At 39.8% G+C, this 17,843-nt stretch overlaps 1 protein-coding gene across 7 annotated transcripts in view; it reads right to left on the bottom strand.

Moving 5' to 3' along the window:
• Positions 1 to 17,843, bottom strand: part of SOCS6 (suppressor of cytokine signaling 6) — a 68,207-nt gene that overhangs the window by 34,978 nt on the left and 15,386 nt on the right. For 4 of the 7 annotated variants that reach the window (XM_033087427.1, XM_033087428.1, XM_033087430.1 and 1 more), the window contains one exon: positions 986 to 6,657. The exons of 2 other annotated variants lie outside the window; for them this stretch is intronic. In XM_033087427.1, coding sequence (XP_032943318.1) covers positions 4,921 to 6,528 — 1,608 coding nt within the window. In that variant the 5' untranslated portion in view covers positions 6,529 to 6,657 and the 3' untranslated portion in view covers positions 986 to 4,920. Of the gene's footprint in view, positions 1 to 985; positions 6,658 to 17,843 lie in introns of those variants that run through there. One more of the 7 variants, XM_033087431.1, reaches the window with a different exon arrangement.

Raw genomic sequence — 17,843 nt, 5'->3', positions numbered from 1 at the left:
TTTACCTTTTATTTATTCACGTGAAGACTGTGTGTGTGTGTGTGTGTGTGTGTGTGTGTGTGTGTACTGGAAACCTTTACCTCCTCTGGGCTGGGCTTCCTGATCCACATGCAGCAGCACCTACAGGGCACACCCGCCATTGCTCCACCTTGCAGAATGACCCTCAAGAAGGGGTCGATGAGGATCAAAATGTGTTTACCTGACTACGGTGTAAGTTTGTCAAGTCCAGCTTTTACACAATTCTTGAGGCCTGACCATTCTTCCCACAATTTCGCATTAGCTCCACCACCAGCAGACAGATTAAACAGGACATTAAATATAGTCAGTGCTGCCAGCTGACACCAGCTCTGGAACATCAGAACGTCACGTTATTTGGATTCTATTCAAGTCACAATTTGTGATACTCTGAACAAGGTCATTTTAAAATTTATCTCTGAATTACCAAGGATAAAAAAAGGACCTGTTAAAAAGCAGAACAAGGAAATTTTCAAGTGAACGTATAGCCCAATGTGGTGTTTTAAGAACTTTAAAAGTGTATCATTAAAATCCAGTGGATGTGTGAAATCCTTCTAATCTATGAATTTCTAAATGCCTTCTACACAATGCACTTTGATAACCTGGTTCCAGATCTACGAAATACCATTCATGTTTTTCGAAATGTTACGATCCAAACTTTTTTCACCCTAATCTTCGTTTAGTGAGGTTTTATGACTGTTAATTTAAATGAGCTTTGTTCAGAGGCTCTGCCAACTGCTTCAGCCTTTATGTGCTCCCACATAAGGATATTAGCAACACCAGCGGCTTCCTAGTTTATTCGATGTTTCCCACGAATGACACGTCACTTTTCCCTTTTTACTAAAACTTGCTAGTCCCTACCCTCCACACTCTGCCCAGTTTATGGGACATCCAGAAATAATCTAGTTCACCCTGTACTAAAATCTGCATCCGGGTATTAAATAGACTACAAAGCAGATTTGTGAACGAAATTTTTATTTACACACTGTATCTAGAAGCAGATACATAAATTCTTATACAATTAATTTCCAAAAATGTGCAAGAAATTACTATAATTTGTTTACAAACCAAAACACGTATTAAAATCAATGGACTTTGGATACTTCATTCTGTGGTGTTCTCAGTACAAATGGTACACACCTGATTTGAAACATACAGAAAAAATGTAAACTACAGCAATCTGGATTGCAAGTATTAATTTCATGGCACTCCAACGACTATAAAATTTCTTTAACCCAACATGGATACTTATTACAAAACTTTGTAAGAATTCTTCATTTCTGGAGTTTGGATCACTTTTCAGAAACAGCAACTACACATTCGCCATGTTGTGACTAATAAAAAGGATGTTTATAAAAAGCCTTCCTTACAGGATTAAAAAAGTATTCAAAGAAACCAAATTTGTGATTACTAGCGTACCAATACTTTATTTTAGAATTTTAAAGTTACTTATGGAACCGGTGATTGTTCCTTATTAGAGTTTTCAACGAAACTGTCTATTGCTGGTAGTGATTTCATTTTCAAATTAAGACTTCACATTCAATGAAAAGCCATTAAGATTGAAAATATATTATTTGAATCATTCATAAAGTATCTCTTATACAATGTGAAATGCACAATGATTAACACTGGTGTTTCCAAAAGCACTGCTAAAAAGATATTTAGACTTGTAGCATGAGCAGAAAACACTGCATAAAACCTATGTAAGATTTTAGTAACTTTTATCCTGTTTCAGTAATACTGGCTCAGAAATTATAACGTATACTTCGCTTTATTTCCTATATGCCAACGATTTAGCCTTTTGGCACATGATTTTCTTCAATAGCAAGACGGTTGCCCTGTGTAGCTGGTTTCCTTAAAAACTATTTTTAGTTCTATGATCATTTCCTGTGATATAATATTTTTGTTCTTCTAAATCTTCAGAATTATTGCACCAAGTAGAAAGAGAGCAGTTTTCCTTAGAAAGAGAAAGAGGGAGATATTTTTAAAGTACTTTCCATGCTGTCTTTTTATAAAAATGCATAGTGTCCTAGTAAGCCTGGAAATAGCTTCCGTCATGTTTTGTGATGAAATAGTTGATTAAAAAAAAAACACACAACTCTGATTCATTTATTATGGCAAAAGGATAAAACTTTCCTGTCTTCTTTTTCTCGCCTTGAACTCAGATTTTCAGAAGCACATATTCAAAAATCAGTCACAGGTCGTGTCCCTGTCACCTAAGCCACCGTTCAATAGAATCCAGAAATTTACCCAAATTGTATCTAGACCGAAGTGCAAGCTGAAGGTTTACCTCTTTTTCCCGGAACCTCTCCCTTTTAACCCCGGTTTCAGTGCCCTAGAACGCCAATCGTCACATTACGTTCTGCTGCCCATGCCACACGGTCCTCTCTGCGCAAAAGCAGAAACTGTTGCAACACTCCTTTGCTTGTAAATAATTTCTTGGCAAATACTTTTCATTTTTATCGATACACTATCAGACCCTAGCCATTTCAAATTGGATTAGAGTAGGGCATTTTACTTTAAAATCTTTAATAGTCCGAATATACAAATGCACAAATACAAAATTTAGATTTTGGCTTTCTAAATTAGAACAGTATCAAGACTTGCCCTCCATAAAAACACAAAACACAATTTTAAAAACATTCAGATGAAAATCAGAATAATCTTAACTGGAAACTAAAAGGCTAGATCTTCAACACATTCCCATGAGGAAAACGTGGGGGACAGGCTACGCCCACATGCTGAAACGGGGTTCGGGGCAGTCCAAAGACCTCTGTGCACCATGGTCTCACAAAGCGTACATGTAAATGCTTCTAGAAACACGGAGAAGCCATTTCAACACCTATTAATACACAGCGACTCTGTGACAATACCTGCCATCTAATATAGATGCACAGGGGCTTGTAACTCACCCTAGATATATTTTAAATTGTTTAAAAATAAATAGTTTTGCAAAAAAAATAGTTTAAATGTCTTGCATTAATTTGATAGGTTTACAACTCTGTAATAGTCCTTAATCCAAATAGCTTATAGTGAACACTTAAATTATATTATTACAGTATACTCAATATTCCATCTTATTAGGCGAAAACATATCAGAAAGTGAAAGAGGAGTCTCTGTAACAAGGTACAGTCAACATTCCACCAAAATTAAGTACCTTTTCCCCTTGAAGTCAAAATACCATAATATGATAATGGTGGCATTGTGCCTTTTCTTGTTAATCCTCATCAGTTCCAACCTCAAAAAAACAAACAGAGTAAAAAATAGGGATACTGGTAAGTGTGAATAAAAAAATCCATTAAGTTTGACCTACGACCTTTACTCTTATTCTTAAATGGAGGTACGAGCTACTAGGAAAACTGAGTGGCAAAAGAAGAAATGTCTTAAATTATATATTTCATCTGAGATGGAAACATTTTCCTTTGAAACGGTATAGCTGGAAACATTTTCTGGTTGGGACAATCCTAAAATACTACACTAAAGAATTGTGGACTAAATACTACATTTCAAAACAACTAAAAACTATGGGGATAACATCTCCCCCCCAAAAAAGGACTGAATCAAAAAGATAAAATAACTAATGATGCCAATTTACTTAAGACTTAGCTATATTAAAAAAGAAACAAATAGAAAATCTATTTTTAAATGGTAGTATGTATGGTAGGCAATAAGACTTCCATGTATGATATGGTTTTAATATTTTTCTTACATGGTGTTCCACAATTTCCACAATTTTTCAGCTGAAGTCATTGGGTTTGGGTTTTTTTTTTTCCAGTGGGATGAATATAGAGTCAAATCTAGCATATCTTAACAGTGACTACACAAAAGAAAAATATAAATCCAACTTTAAAACAATGTTTTCTTTCTATTCAAATTAAAGTTAGAATTTTATATAAACTTTAATGTTTCAAGAGAATCTAGTCCATTTATGAAAATCAGTTCTACATCAAATTTACCCAAGAAAATGTTGACTAAGCTAAAGAAATCACAGATAAAACATTTTACCAAAGGAAAATATAGATAACACAAAAAATTGCTATCACAGGAAACTATGATCATCTAGTATTTCTTTAATAATAGTTCTAGTTCCATAGGTCTTTATATGTTATGCCAATTTGTAGCAGAGCTAAATGACAGAAAAGGCAACAATTTCTAAATTGGGGGTATATATCTCTTTACAAGTTTTTAATGTAAGGCCATTTATTAAAACAGACAAACCACAAGATGAAAATGAAGGCAACAAAAAAATTCAACTTTCCACAACCAGAAAAAAAAAAAATTAAAACGAAAACAGCACAATTTTAAAAAGAATTTAGAAATGAGTGTTGTAAGAGATGTGTGGCAGATCTGCATTCCATTACCCAAGATGATGTCAATTCATAATACTAAACAAATCTTCCTAAAGTTGAGATTAAAAATCATTTTCAGTGTATGTGTAAATTCTGTGTTTTATCACACGGGTATGTTTACTCAACACTATCTTTGAAAATATGGGCCATTTAAAGAGACATAACAATTTTCATTCTATAAGTTTCATTCAACTTTACTTAGGGTTGAATACACATGAAATGTGCTTTAATGCATAAAAATCACAGTGGATAGCAGCAAAGGACGGGGAGGGAGGTTAAGGAGAATCTGACAATTCACATTGTGATTATTCTGCACGACGATGAAAGAGAATTCACACGTCTAAAACCTCAAGACTTCCCTTTTTAAAGAACTAAAATAAACCCAAGACACCTTGCCAACGTTTCCCCGCCCCGAAACAAACCGATTACTCTTTCACAAAAAAAACTGAAATAGTATGGCAGCAAAAGATTTTGATAGCGATGAAAGTTTGTAAACTGTATTTCAATCTCTTTTTCTTATTCCCAAAGTGCAAGATGCAGGGTTCTCATCATCTTTCAGTAGTGCTTCTCCTGTAAATAATCCTTCATTTTGTTTGGCAAAGGCAGTTTCTGAATTAGGTCTATTCTGGTGTACTGACGTATAACGAAACGACACAGGTACTGCAGAGAGCGCACCTGCATGAACCGTGACACCGGGTTGGTCAGCCTGACCGGGTAGGTTGCAGATCCAGGCAACCGAGACCTGGAATAACAAAAAGCTCCATTTTCAGAGTCCCTGATTGAATGCTCAATTAGATCAACTATAGACGTATGTCCTTCCACATCTGGCTGTTCGTAAAAGCTAAACCTACCATTTGAATGTTCAATTCTAGTGTGAAGTGTCTTGCCATGGGAGCGAAAGCTCAAGCTTAAAAGGTAACGGTCATCAGAACTATCCCGCACAAGGAAAGAACCGTCTGGCACACTGGCTAGCTTCCCTTCTGCCTCCCAGCGTGTGATTGGTCCCCAGTACCATCCTTGTTTCGCAAGTTTTTTCAGCTCCTCTGTAAGGCTTGTCACAACCATGGGCCCACTACTCTGCACTGAGTCATAAACTCTTGCAACCCCAGGAGCAGAGTTAGGATCAAAATTCAAATGACAGCGCACACTTTCGGCCACGTGGGCATCTGTGCCGGTGAGCCCACTGAAGTTCCTTTGGATCTGATTCGTCTGCATTGGAGGTAGCAACGGAGAGAGTGGAGGGACGTCATCGCGACTCGCTCTGGGGCTCTGCAGCATGACTCCCGTGGTGCCGATCAACAAGCCGTTCACCGACTGATCCACGAAGATCTCGGGGGCCACGACAAGGTCCTGGTCCCCCTGAGTCTCGTCCTCAGGGAAGGAGCCGCCGCCCACCGGGGCAGGGACTGCAGAGACCTCCATGGGAGAGGAGCTGTCCAGACAGTAGCTGCGCGAGCCTTCCAGAGGGTACATCCCCTCGTCTAAAGGCACAGTGTACTGGATGTAGTCCTGAGGCATAAGTCCAAAGACGACAGGCACATGTTCCTCGAGGTGGAGGTGCAGGTCCCCACTGGGGGACTCGGAGCTCTTCAGTGAGTGGCCTGGCTCTGGGCACACACTCTCAGACTGAAGGTCGTGGAAGTCCTTGCGGACCCCGTTCAGTGCCGGGCTGGGGCTGGCGGAGTGAACCAGGGCTTTGACTCTCACCTCCATCTTGATGCACGTCTCCTCGGAGTTGGTGGGCCGCAGGGGCCACGGCGTGGGGCTGTAGTGATGGGTGCGGAGGGAGGTGGACCGCATGGGCCTCTGAGCTCTCACGTCCTTAAAGACCAGCGGTGCCGAGGAGGACGAGAAGGTGTCCTCATCGGCGGAGCTGCCAGGCGGGGCGCTGCCCTTGCCCTTGTGCTTCTGCTTGGCAGAGAGCCGTCTCTTTAACGTACCCATGAGGCTTTCACTTTTGGAGCGCGTTTTCCCACCTTTTTCATCTTCACTGTTGATATCGCAGCTGGTCATCTCTTTCCCATAGCAGCTACCAAATAAGGAGTCATCTTTTCCAAAATCACTGGCTAGCGAGGGCTGTTGCACTACCATGAAATCCGTTTCTTCTTTACTTTTATTCAAGTTGAAAGACTTCCGGAAGGTCTTCAGACTAATTTTCTTCATTATGACTAATTCCCTAATCCAAGGCGGTCAATTTCTCTCTGGAATATCAGCCTCAAACATCCGGGCAGGCTGCACGTAATGCTGCATCTACGTATTTCTCCAGCTTCATTTACCCTTTGGAGCCATTTTCTAAAAAGAAACAAAATAAATTTTTTAAAAAGGGCACATGAAAAAAGTTTCCACAAAAGTTTTACTGTACTCAGTTTTAAGCCCTTAACATCTGAACCAGGACACCTGAGTACGTACGCCCCTAAGAGGGTCAGTTAACTCACAGGGTTTTTCCATTTCACCCAGACAGTGCGTCACTACGTACTACGTGATCAGCACTGGACAAATATTGGAGAATGCCTGAAGCACACACCCTAACCTCCCTGTTTTCTTTTTGCACCTGCCTTTGGTTTTCTCCGTAGTTATCAGAGTGCCCAGCTTTCCTTGCACGCCTCTTCAGCACTAACCCACGCAGGGCCCAGCCACCAGTCTGCGTCCCACGAACAGCAACCACTCCAAGGAGGCACTTCGCTGAAGTGGGACAGTAACAAATCTGGCTGATCCCTCAACAACTTGTACACATTTTTAAAAACGTAAACATCTGTAAAAATGAATAAAAAGCATTCCACAATCTGTGATAAGGTATCTGGCTAAAGCCTAGCCATGTCCCTCTAGCCCTGTGAGTTCACTGAGAATAGAGGCCATTCACCTTCACATCCCCAGAGCTCGGGGGCAGCTTGGGAGGAGGCGGGGGGAGGAGAGAGAGAGAGAACGCTTGCAGCTGGAACAGCTGGAACACCGTCATGGCTGGGGCTCTCCCATAACAACTAGGTAAGTCTAGTGGAGATCTATTTAGAAGAAGATGATGACGCATATTTCCAGAATTATTATGTCTTCCTCTTCTTTTGCAATTTCCCATGGCAAATTTTTACTTCTGTATCAAGAAATATAACTTCTAAACTTTTTCCATCACTGAAATGATAGGATTTGAATTCTGTAGACTTTCTGAAAGTCATTTGAAGAAAATTTTTGGCCTCATTGATGACAGGAATGACTGCTTTGCAAAAACATTGTGCTTCAATTATGCAGACTTTCTTTCCTCTGTGGTCATTTTCTGCAGTTGTACAATCATGGAAGTATAATGTCGTAACAAGATCATTAGCCTGAACTCGAGCAAAGTAAAACGAAGACCAGGAGTCTGACCCCCACCCACCAGTTAAGCACCACTCAGTTTTTTGGCAAAAGACAACAGCGCTGACCTTGATGACATTCATCAATTCACTACGCATTACGAAGCCCCTACTACGCGCCCCGCACTGCATACGCGGGTTTTATAATGAAGTGTTTCTGGCTTCAGAATTCAGCAGGAGAGAGATCTATGAATGGATGTATCGCACACAAACCCATTAGGAATGTAGTGGTTAACACACAGTGGGGGTTAGGAGGAGAGAGAGACCTTACACATGTTTACTTCAGTTATAGACAGGATTTGCTTCCTCTGTAGACAGAACCTACGTGAAATCATCTGTACTAAAAACCATTCGATCAGACAACCTATTAGGGGGATCAGTAGTATCATTTCCATAAAGGAAGAAGCAATTTTAAAAAGTCTTAACTATCATGTAGTATGTTTTTGAACAAGTTGTAAGAAATAAAATAAATATAACTATTTGGAGCACGAGTTATTTTAAATGTTATTGTGTATCAGATGACCTCACTATGCACGTACTATTATCTTCTACGCAAGCATAAAGATGTAACATTTAAGTCATCAACACAGACTATTTGTTTGAAAAAACATGGCCATTCATAAACATGAAGGAGATAATACAATGACAATGTACTTTAGCTGGCGAGTCACTGCTCCCAAGTAGACAGTGTAGGTTTTGCACTCAACGTACAAGAGATCCCAATCTAATGTCTTTAGACAAGAATAAGACGCCATACACCGTGGTTGTGATAAGTACATTTGTAAAGGTAAAACCATCATGTAATGGAATTTCGATATTTTGCCGATACATGATTAACATGAATTACTACCTGCCATTAGAAAGCAGCTTATATAAAATATAAGTAAAATAATCGGTTCACTTGGCAATAATAATACCTATAAAATTATGTTGAAATTTTAAAGTCAACAGAAAAAAAAATAAACAGAAATAGTAGGAGACAAGGAAGTAAATAAATAATATAAGTAAAAATGAACACATTGGCTTTCTGGTAAAAATCTGTACAAGGTATTTGTGTCATGTGCGCCAGACCTGGAAGCCTGCGGCTGAGCAAGCCCCGGAGACTCACCACTGCGTCCCTCCCCCCGCGGGCCGATCCTGGAGGTGTCAAGCAAGACTTGCCACAACTTACCACACTGAGCATTTATATACTAACTTTGTATCAATTTGCTTTTCTACAGAAACATTTTAGGAAGGTATAATATCTTCATGAAAACCTGCACATTGCATGTTCAAACTCCTTCATAATAAAAGGAAGCTTTTAAAATGTTTGAAAGTCAGTGACAAATTCTGCTGCAACTAAATGATGGTCTAAATTAATACAAAATCATTGTGTAATGTTACAAATATGTCTATCATGGAAATATTTGTAGAAATCATTGTGAACAAAGAAAACACCATCACACACAGAAGCAGAGCCATGCATACATGGAAACCTGAAGACAGAAGGCAGGCCAATGGAAAAACTGATACTAGTTAATGGATGGTGCCAAGACAACTGGTTACGTATCTGGAAAAACAATAAAAGTGGATTCCATACCTCACACCATAAATGAAAATAAGTTATACATATATTAAAGATCTAACTGTGAAAATCTTAAGTTTAGTTAGAATAAAATATAAAACTATCTTTAAAACTTCTTTAAACATGGCACAGAAAGTATAAACAATAAAACTTCAGATCAAACGATGCCACAAAGGAACTGAGATTTCATGTGTCAAATTATTTTGTGAAGCTAGGAAAAACAGGACAACCTAAGTACAACAAAAGCTTCATTAACTTTTCTTAATCAGAGAGAACTTTGCAGCACAATTCTTCGTAGTAGTAGAAACTAGTAGTATTTGTTTGTCTTAACAGGCTGGAAATGGTGAACTGAAAGATAATAAAACCTCTGTGTATTAAGCGATAATTTTCTGGCTCATTAGCAATGAATCCAATTTTGTCCACCAAAAACTGGGCATCAATTCACACAGAGCTTAAGAAAACTTAATTACCAATATCCATAAAACTAAAGCATGTGAGTAAAAGAGAAAACAAACATGTTTAGTCCCAATAACAGGGATGTTGCAAAAAAAGTATTATTTATAATAATTGAAAATCAGCAAATTCTTGACAAACTAGATGAATGGATCAACATCTGGAATGGCTTATATACGGTCGGTCTGGAGTGTCACCCCAGCATCTCTACTACTCAAGCACATAAATCAACCTAAAGCTTCACCTACAGGGTTAGGCCCAGCTAACTCTCTAGGAATGGTACAAAATGTTAGTTCAGTTTCAATCTTAATTACAAAGACTTTGGTTTTTCTGTTTGTACCTCGGTTATGTTATTCCCTTCTCCTGATAAATGGTCTTTTCCTCTTTCTTAATCCACCATTGAGGGCATTCCTTAAAAAAGATACACTTCCTCCTGAAATCTGCTCTGATCACCCAGCCAAAAGGGAGTTCGCTCTCCCTTCTCTGGACTCCAAATACTCAATCTGTACCGCTTCAACAGTATGTCACATAGTGACTTAGAACGATCTGACTGCAGTCTAGTCATATCTTATCTCCCCAACCAGATGGTGATACTGAAAATGTCTTATTCATTTTTATATTCTTAACCAGGAAATACCATTAGATCCTTAATACATATTGCTAAAATTTTTTGATACCAAATAAATATTCCTTGACTATCAAGTAAAATGAATAGATAGGAAAATCCACGTTGTACAAAACTGGCTAAATCTCTTCTTATCAAAATGAAGCAATCTGTCTCCTATAAAAATCAAAAGTCGTTATTACAATTGATCAAGGATTGACAATTCCATCTAAAAAGGTCACACATGAAACACCTGCTTATCAGTTAACACATCATCTATTCCCACACTTGCACATGGTATGTATTCAGACATGTAAAGACTACCAAAGTTCTACCAAATAAATACCAGTAAAGAGAAGGAAATATATTAAATAACCACCCCACAAATACTTAGTACTATGTAGTTGTATAAGTACATCTAAAAATAAAAATTATCTTTGATCCCCAAAGTTGAAGATGGATGAAAAGTAGAGCAGCTATGGCACTACCTCCAACCGGGATGCGCTGGCATCAGGAACCAACAGAAACAGAAGATTGCACTAAGTATCCGAATATTACAGTAAATGCTATAGACTGTAATTTCTGCTTATCAGCCACTTTTCATTAAGCCCTCCACTGCCCTTTTTCTGCTCCGTTTGTAAAACATTTTACTAAATCCAAGAGGAGTTAAGATATTTGATGCAAAACTAAGAGATAAGAAACTACAGGCTCCGAGACAGGTCAAAGAAATGACAGGAAAATGCTGGACAGAGACAATCTGATAAAGTATTCTTAAGCAGTAAATCCTGACATGACGAAAGACTACAAGCTGTGGTATAAATCAGACGAGATTATAAATAGAGACATAGGGGAGGATACGGTGATTTGTGACTTTGCTTCCAATTGCCCCTACCCGCTGAATGACAGGGTGTGGGTAAAAGCTATGAGCACGTCTTCAAGTCCCTGTGAACCCCTGAACTCACAGATTGAACAGTCTGTTCTTTTCTCATCCATCATTGTCCGATCCTCAGGGCAGTCTTGACCCACAGCAAGGTCTATCTTCAGAAAACGTAGTAAGTGGGAAGCACGCTCCTTGGTGGTAAGAGAACGCAACAGCCCTTGCCATCACTGATCACCATTTCCCGGGACAGGTCGTCTGGGCAGCGCAGACACAAAACAAGTAAACCAAGGAGGACATGATGACTGGTCCTTGTGACAGACCCATGAAGGAGAAGGTGATCGGAGAATACTGGGTTCCTACTCTAGATTCCACGAACACCTAAGACCCCTCCTTGGCCTCTCTGAGGAGCCAGTATTTATGCCAACGCGGGACTGGAGAGAAGGAGCCAGTCATGCAGAGAGAAGGCTGAGGTGGAAGACGTGTACAGAAGCCCTGAAGGAGGAAACTGCAGAAGCAAACACTGAGAAGCCCGATGTGCCTGAAGCCTGGGTGTGAAGGATGAGTGGGGCACACGGCCAACTTAAGGTATTTGGCTCTGATGCCAAGGGCAATGAGAATTGAAAGGTTTTCAGTATCACACGGTCTAGTTTACAAGCACACTTCCCAGTTTTGAGGCCACAGATGCTCTTCAATACCAAGAATGTAACTCTGATGACCACCCCCCCACCCCGAACCCCAAGGGTTTCAAATTGCCTTGTTTAAAAAAAAGACGAACAATTCCTTAATAAAATGTACAATGTTAACACAATCACTAGGTGAGTACTACTCAAGATCCTTAACAGGCCCCAGGCCTCTTAAATCTTTCTAACAATGGTTGGGTTCAGAGTTCAAGTTCAACACAGACTCACTGGAGAGACTCAAACATGAGGTAACTGAGTATGAAAATTTTATTCATACCTGATTCCCACTTGCAAGTAATTCTCCATAATGCCACAGTTTTGTGATATAATTTTAGTGCCACTAAAGTAATGTTCAACTTCAATTAGAATTATAAATCGGTTGAAACATGACAGTTGGTAGGAGACAGTTGTAGATGCAGACCCTTCTGGGCATACTAGTCATTACATTAGACGTGTGTGTGTGTGTGTGTGTGTGTGTGTGTGTGTAGGTGTGTAGACACTGACAATGCAGCTAGGAACACATACAGACTCATCTCAGGGTTGGGTGGAAAACATACGGCGCACACGCCACATACAGTACCCCCAGGCTTAGGGATCCCTAATTAGGTACGCTCTGAGAAGCAGGTGCAGAAGCTAAAGACCCCGAGTGTGAGGTGGGAAGCAGGTCTGCAGGCGAAGCGTACAGCGGAGGCTCTGGGCAGCCCACCAGGAGGCACGGCCTCATCTCCTGCCCACATCTCGCTGGTCTTTCTCAATCAAACCCAACAGCCAAACTTCAGGAAGAGTAAAACTCCAAACAGCTTTCCATGGCACTCAGTGAAAAGCCGGTCTTAACAGAGGTCTGTAAGGAAGCCCTCCTACAAGGCCCGCGGGCCCCCATGGTGGAACTCTCCCGTCCTGACACCAGTGTTCCCTTCCCTCTCCACTGCCTCCGTGAGGCTCTGACAAAACCACAACATGCTGCCATTCGGGCTGGTGCCGGCTGCCAGTGTCACACAGCTAATCCCCTCACTTCCCTCAAGTCTTTGCTCAATGGTCACTTTCCCAAGGAGACCTGCCCTGACCGGGCCATTTAAGCTGCAGCACAAACCCTCTCACCGTGTTGTATTATTTTTTTCTAGCGTACAATAGGGCTTTCTGATTTATTATGTTCTTTGTCTTTCTCCCCCTTTATATTAAAGAATTTAAGTTTTACAAAAGTGGGATTTTAATTGTGCTTTAGCCACTGATGTCTCCCAAGAGTCTAGGAGCGTCCCAAGGGCGTCGAGGTGCTCAGTAATTATGAATAACTGAATTTCAGACACGCGATCCCATCGGCACAGTGATGAGATACCCTGCCCACCTCCACCTCCCTCACTCCCGCCGCGCCTCAAGGAATAACTTGTGGTCATTTAGGATCAAGTCATGAAAGGCCTTACCATGCATGGCCCGGAAGGTTCTCTACTTGGTGGTGTCTGCTCCAGTCACGCTGCAAGCATTCATCTTCACATTCTCCTAACACGGAACTTTTTAACACGCTGGCCCTTTAATCTGAAATGTGTCCTTTTTCATTCTTCTCTGCTTACCTTGTTCAGACCTCAGCTCCCCTGTCAGTTCCTCCCCGGCCACACCCTGCTCCTCCTGCGCAGGTGAAACCCCCAGCCGCCGGCCCGGGGAACACTGCGGACCTGTGCCGCCTAGCACTTCCATCGGTGAGTGTGCTCCGGCCTGTCTGCATCATTATTTGACTGTCATCTACATGAACTCAGAGACTATGTCAATTTTTTGTCTCAACATTTTACCCCCAACACCTAGCTCATACCTGGCCCAAAAAAGGTACTCAGCAAGCACGTGCTGAATGAAAACGTAGTGAATGGAATGAGAACCCTGCGCCACAATGACAGGTGACCTCCCTACATCTGGGGTCCACATGGGGCTGCTTCCCACTATCGTATTCCTTTCACAGAAAATGAGATTGATAACCACAGGAACAGGGCCTGGTAATTACCTACCGGATAATTATTCTGTTTTCAACCACCAATCCACATGCAAGTCAAGACTAACATTAAATAAACAAAATTCAACTCTAGACCTTAGAAACCATAAAAAGTTCTATTAGGCCATATGGTCTTCTATCTCTTCTCTTCATTTTCTAGGCAAAGATTACTCTGGAATTTTTAAGAGTATCTGTTTTTCTGTTGCACTTCCAAAAATATATGCCATCTTTTTATAGGATTACCATCTGTCTCCTCATGCCTAAGTAAATGTTCTGAATTAGTTTTACTGCTTTTCTAATTGTAAAATTTTAAGTTTACACATATACTTGAAAATGTGTATAAAGGTTCAAGGGAAACGTTTTAGACATGAATGTTTTATTCATATGGGTAGAAGGTAACATCTTCAAGCAATTTTAAAATCTCTTTTTTAAGAAGTGATTGGATGGAGCCATGCCTGTCACTGTAACACCTAATGAAAAACTTTGACAACATCAAACTACTTAACTTTCAATGAATAAAACAGCTTATTATCATTTTACAAGTGAGGAAACTGGGTCTCAGAGAGAATAACATTTGCCCAACCAAGTTAAATAATTTGCCACTAGGAAACAGCAAGTCCAGAATCTGAACCTGGCTGCTCCCACCAAAACTCACATCCTTCCACTGTAACAAGCTGCTTGCTGGTCGGTCTACTGCTTAAATCAGCGGCTCCCAAACTTTCTGGACTCAGCACCCCTTTAACCTCTTACAAATGACTGAAGACCATAAAAAGATCTAAGTGGGTTATATCTGTTGAAATTTATCCTATTAGAAATTAAAACTTCTAAATATTTTGTAGAAGGCAAAATATTTAATTGCTAATTCATTTAAAAATGACAATATACTCATTACACGTTAACAAAACTTTCATGAAAAATAAATACATCTTCTCAAACAATAAAAATTCACTGTGTGGGGGTAGATGGCTCAGCTGGTTAGAGCGAGAGCTCTGGACAATAGGGTTGCTGGTTCAATTCCCGCATGGGATGGTGGGCTGCACCGCCTGCAACTAAAGATTGTAAACAGTGACTGGACTTGGAGCTGAGCTGTGCCCTCCACAACTAGATTGAAGGACAACGACTTAGAGCTGATGGGCCCTGAGAAACACACTGTTCCCCAATATTCCCCAGTAAAATTAAAAAAAAAAAAATTCACTGTGAGAAGTGGTAGTGTTTTACATCACTGTACATCTTTTTTCTGTCTGACAGAAACAGCTGGACTCCCAGGTCTGCCTCTGCTTTCAATCTGTTCCCAATATGTTGTTTCAGTTAAAACATAAGAAGAAAATTCAACTTCCTACAGATATATAGCTGGGAACCGGAGGAACGTTTTATGCAGTAACCTTTTCACATGAGTGTGGACATTTTCCTGTGATACCATACCAAAAATCAACAAGTGACAGTGTCTTAAAAGTTAGCTGCACTGAGAAATCTGAGACCATATTAAGAATTTTACTTTGAAAGTTATCACTTTCAAATCCGTTAGTCTAACTTGCATTTTGAATGAATCCTTTCTGCATGCCTATTTCTGTAACATCACATACCGTGTTCCCCGAAAATAAGACCTAACTGGAAAGCAAGCCCTAGCATGATTTTTCAAGATGACATCCCCTGAACATAAGTTCTAATGCGTCTTTTGGAGCAAAAATTAATATCAGACCCAGTCTTATTTTCAGGGAAACATGGTATTAGTTATTTCATTATACAATATGAAAAGCTTACATTTGTTGTTATCACCACCGATCTCATTAGAACTGGGAGGGAGTTTGGCTGACAGTATAGATACAAGCTTTCCACAATCCTAATTTGTGCTGGAAAGGTTGAATTTATCATTGGCATCAATACTGTCAGTGAAATGACAGGCTTACTTTGATCATTTATGAGATAATAACTACTAAAAACTGAAGCTGAACAACCATAGTTTGTCTGTCAATTGTTCCTTTAGGTAAAAGCAGTGTTTCATGAAAAAGTAGCTATCTCAGCTAGCAACTCAAACAATGACTCAAGTTCCCCCTTGAGACACCTTTCTTTGGTATGTGATGGAAACCGCTTTCTACAGACTTCCATTTCTGCATAAAGATTTTGAAAAGATGTGTACCCAGCGTCAAGATTTAATACAGTAAGTAATTTTTACAGCTTCATCAATGGCTTTCTCAAATGTAATTAGAACGTTCTTTTTACTACAAGTGCTTGGAGGTACAGAGGACATGACTATCATGGAGATTTACTACTGTTGCAGCTGGTGCCTTGTTAGTGGTCAGGCACCATCGGTTTTATCCATCACTGCTCGTGTACCCTCAGTGACAACGGCAACAGTGGAAAAGGCGAATAATGTTTTAGCAGTATTATGTTTCAGCATTAAAGAGGATCCAGAGACCACACTCTGAAAACTGTTAGCTTAAATAATCTGTGAAGACAGTTTAAAAGAACAAAGAGAAAGACTTTTAATGTAAGAAAAGCATCCCTATAAAAAGTTAGTAAGACAGCTTTATTTACGGTGGCCAAGACAAGGAAACCAAAATGTCCTTTGATAGATGAATGGATCAAGAAGTCGTGCTACATATACACAATGGAATACTATTTGGTGGTTAAGAAAAGATGATATAGGAACATTTGTGACAACATGGATGGATCTTGAAAGTATGATGCTAAGCAAAATAAGTCAGACAGAAAAAGTAGAGAACCATACGATTTCACTGATACGTGGGATATAAACCAAAAACAAAAGAACAAGACAAATGAAGGAACAAAAACTCAGACACAGACAATAGTTTAGGGGTTACCGAAGGGCAAAGGGGTGGGGGGGCTCTAGAAAATGGTAAACAGAGTCAAATGTATGCTGACGGAAGGAGAACTGACTCTGGGTGGTGAACACATAATGTGAGATGTAGATGATGCATTACCAAATCGTACACCTGAAATCTATGCAACTTTACTAACAATTGTCACCTCAATAAAATTTGAAAAAAGAAAAAGTTAGCAAGAGAGATGCTGTCGTCCATGTCCTTCTGCACTAAAGGTCACACTGCCAGTTTCTGAGCCAGATTTGAGCCCTGGTTCGTGCCCTCCCCTTTCAGTTCCTTGGATCCTACTCCAGTGTCCCCGAACCTGCCAGTACACTATTGCCATTACCTTCATAAAAAAGGAAAAATAAAGAACAGATACTGAAGCCTTTCCAGAAAAGGAGAAGCAGAAAGGAGGGAAAAGTAAAGACCCTATAATGAAAAAGAAAAGAAGGGCAATGGCCAACATGACATGAAATATGATAGAATTTAGGTCCCAATGTTTGTCACACCAATAAATATGAATGGGATAAACTATTAGGGGGGAAAAAAAGATTTTCAGATCTGGTTTTAAAAATCCAATCATACTATACAGAAACGCCACACTGAAACCAATTGTTTCAGAAAGTCAAAAATACCACAAAATCTCTATTAGTTGTCCTCTCTATAGCGTGCCTGTGATTCTCTTATTTTATCAGTGAATTATATCCAGTTGTATTCTACATGGGTCTCGGTCACTTGTTATATCCCCAGCACCTAGAACAATTCTTGGGCATGGCTGGTGCTCATCCAAACGTTTCTAAATTTATGGCATGATTTAAACATGCAAACAAATAAGTATATATTTTTAAAGTTCTTGCTATAAAAACAGTTAAGTGATTTGTAAACACCAAATAAATGCAGATGGCTAAAAAAATTTTCTGTGGAATTAGGTGTGGCAAAACCACTCTAAAAGACAAGAAAAACATTACTTAAAAAAAAAAAAAAAAAAAAAAAACACCACCACCGAGGCCTTTGCACAAAGATTGTTTTGCAAATATGATTAACTTCTAACTCTATTTAAAAGAAGGGCCAAACTAGAAATCATATTGGTGGGAGGAAACAATGCCAGGTACATCCCAGGATTGTTAGCACGGCTGTATATTTGTAAACTTAGTAA

Source organism: Rhinolophus ferrumequinum, chromosome 19 (assembly GCF_004115265.2).
Source record: "Rhinolophus ferrumequinum isolate MPI-CBG mRhiFer1 chromosome 19, mRhiFer1_v1.p, whole genome shotgun sequence".
NCBI lineage: Eukaryota > Metazoa > Chordata > Mammalia > Chiroptera > Rhinolophidae > Rhinolophus > Rhinolophus ferrumequinum.
The sequence above is the reverse complement of the archived record's forward strand: the minus strand, read 5'-3'. Positions and strand labels throughout refer to the sequence as shown.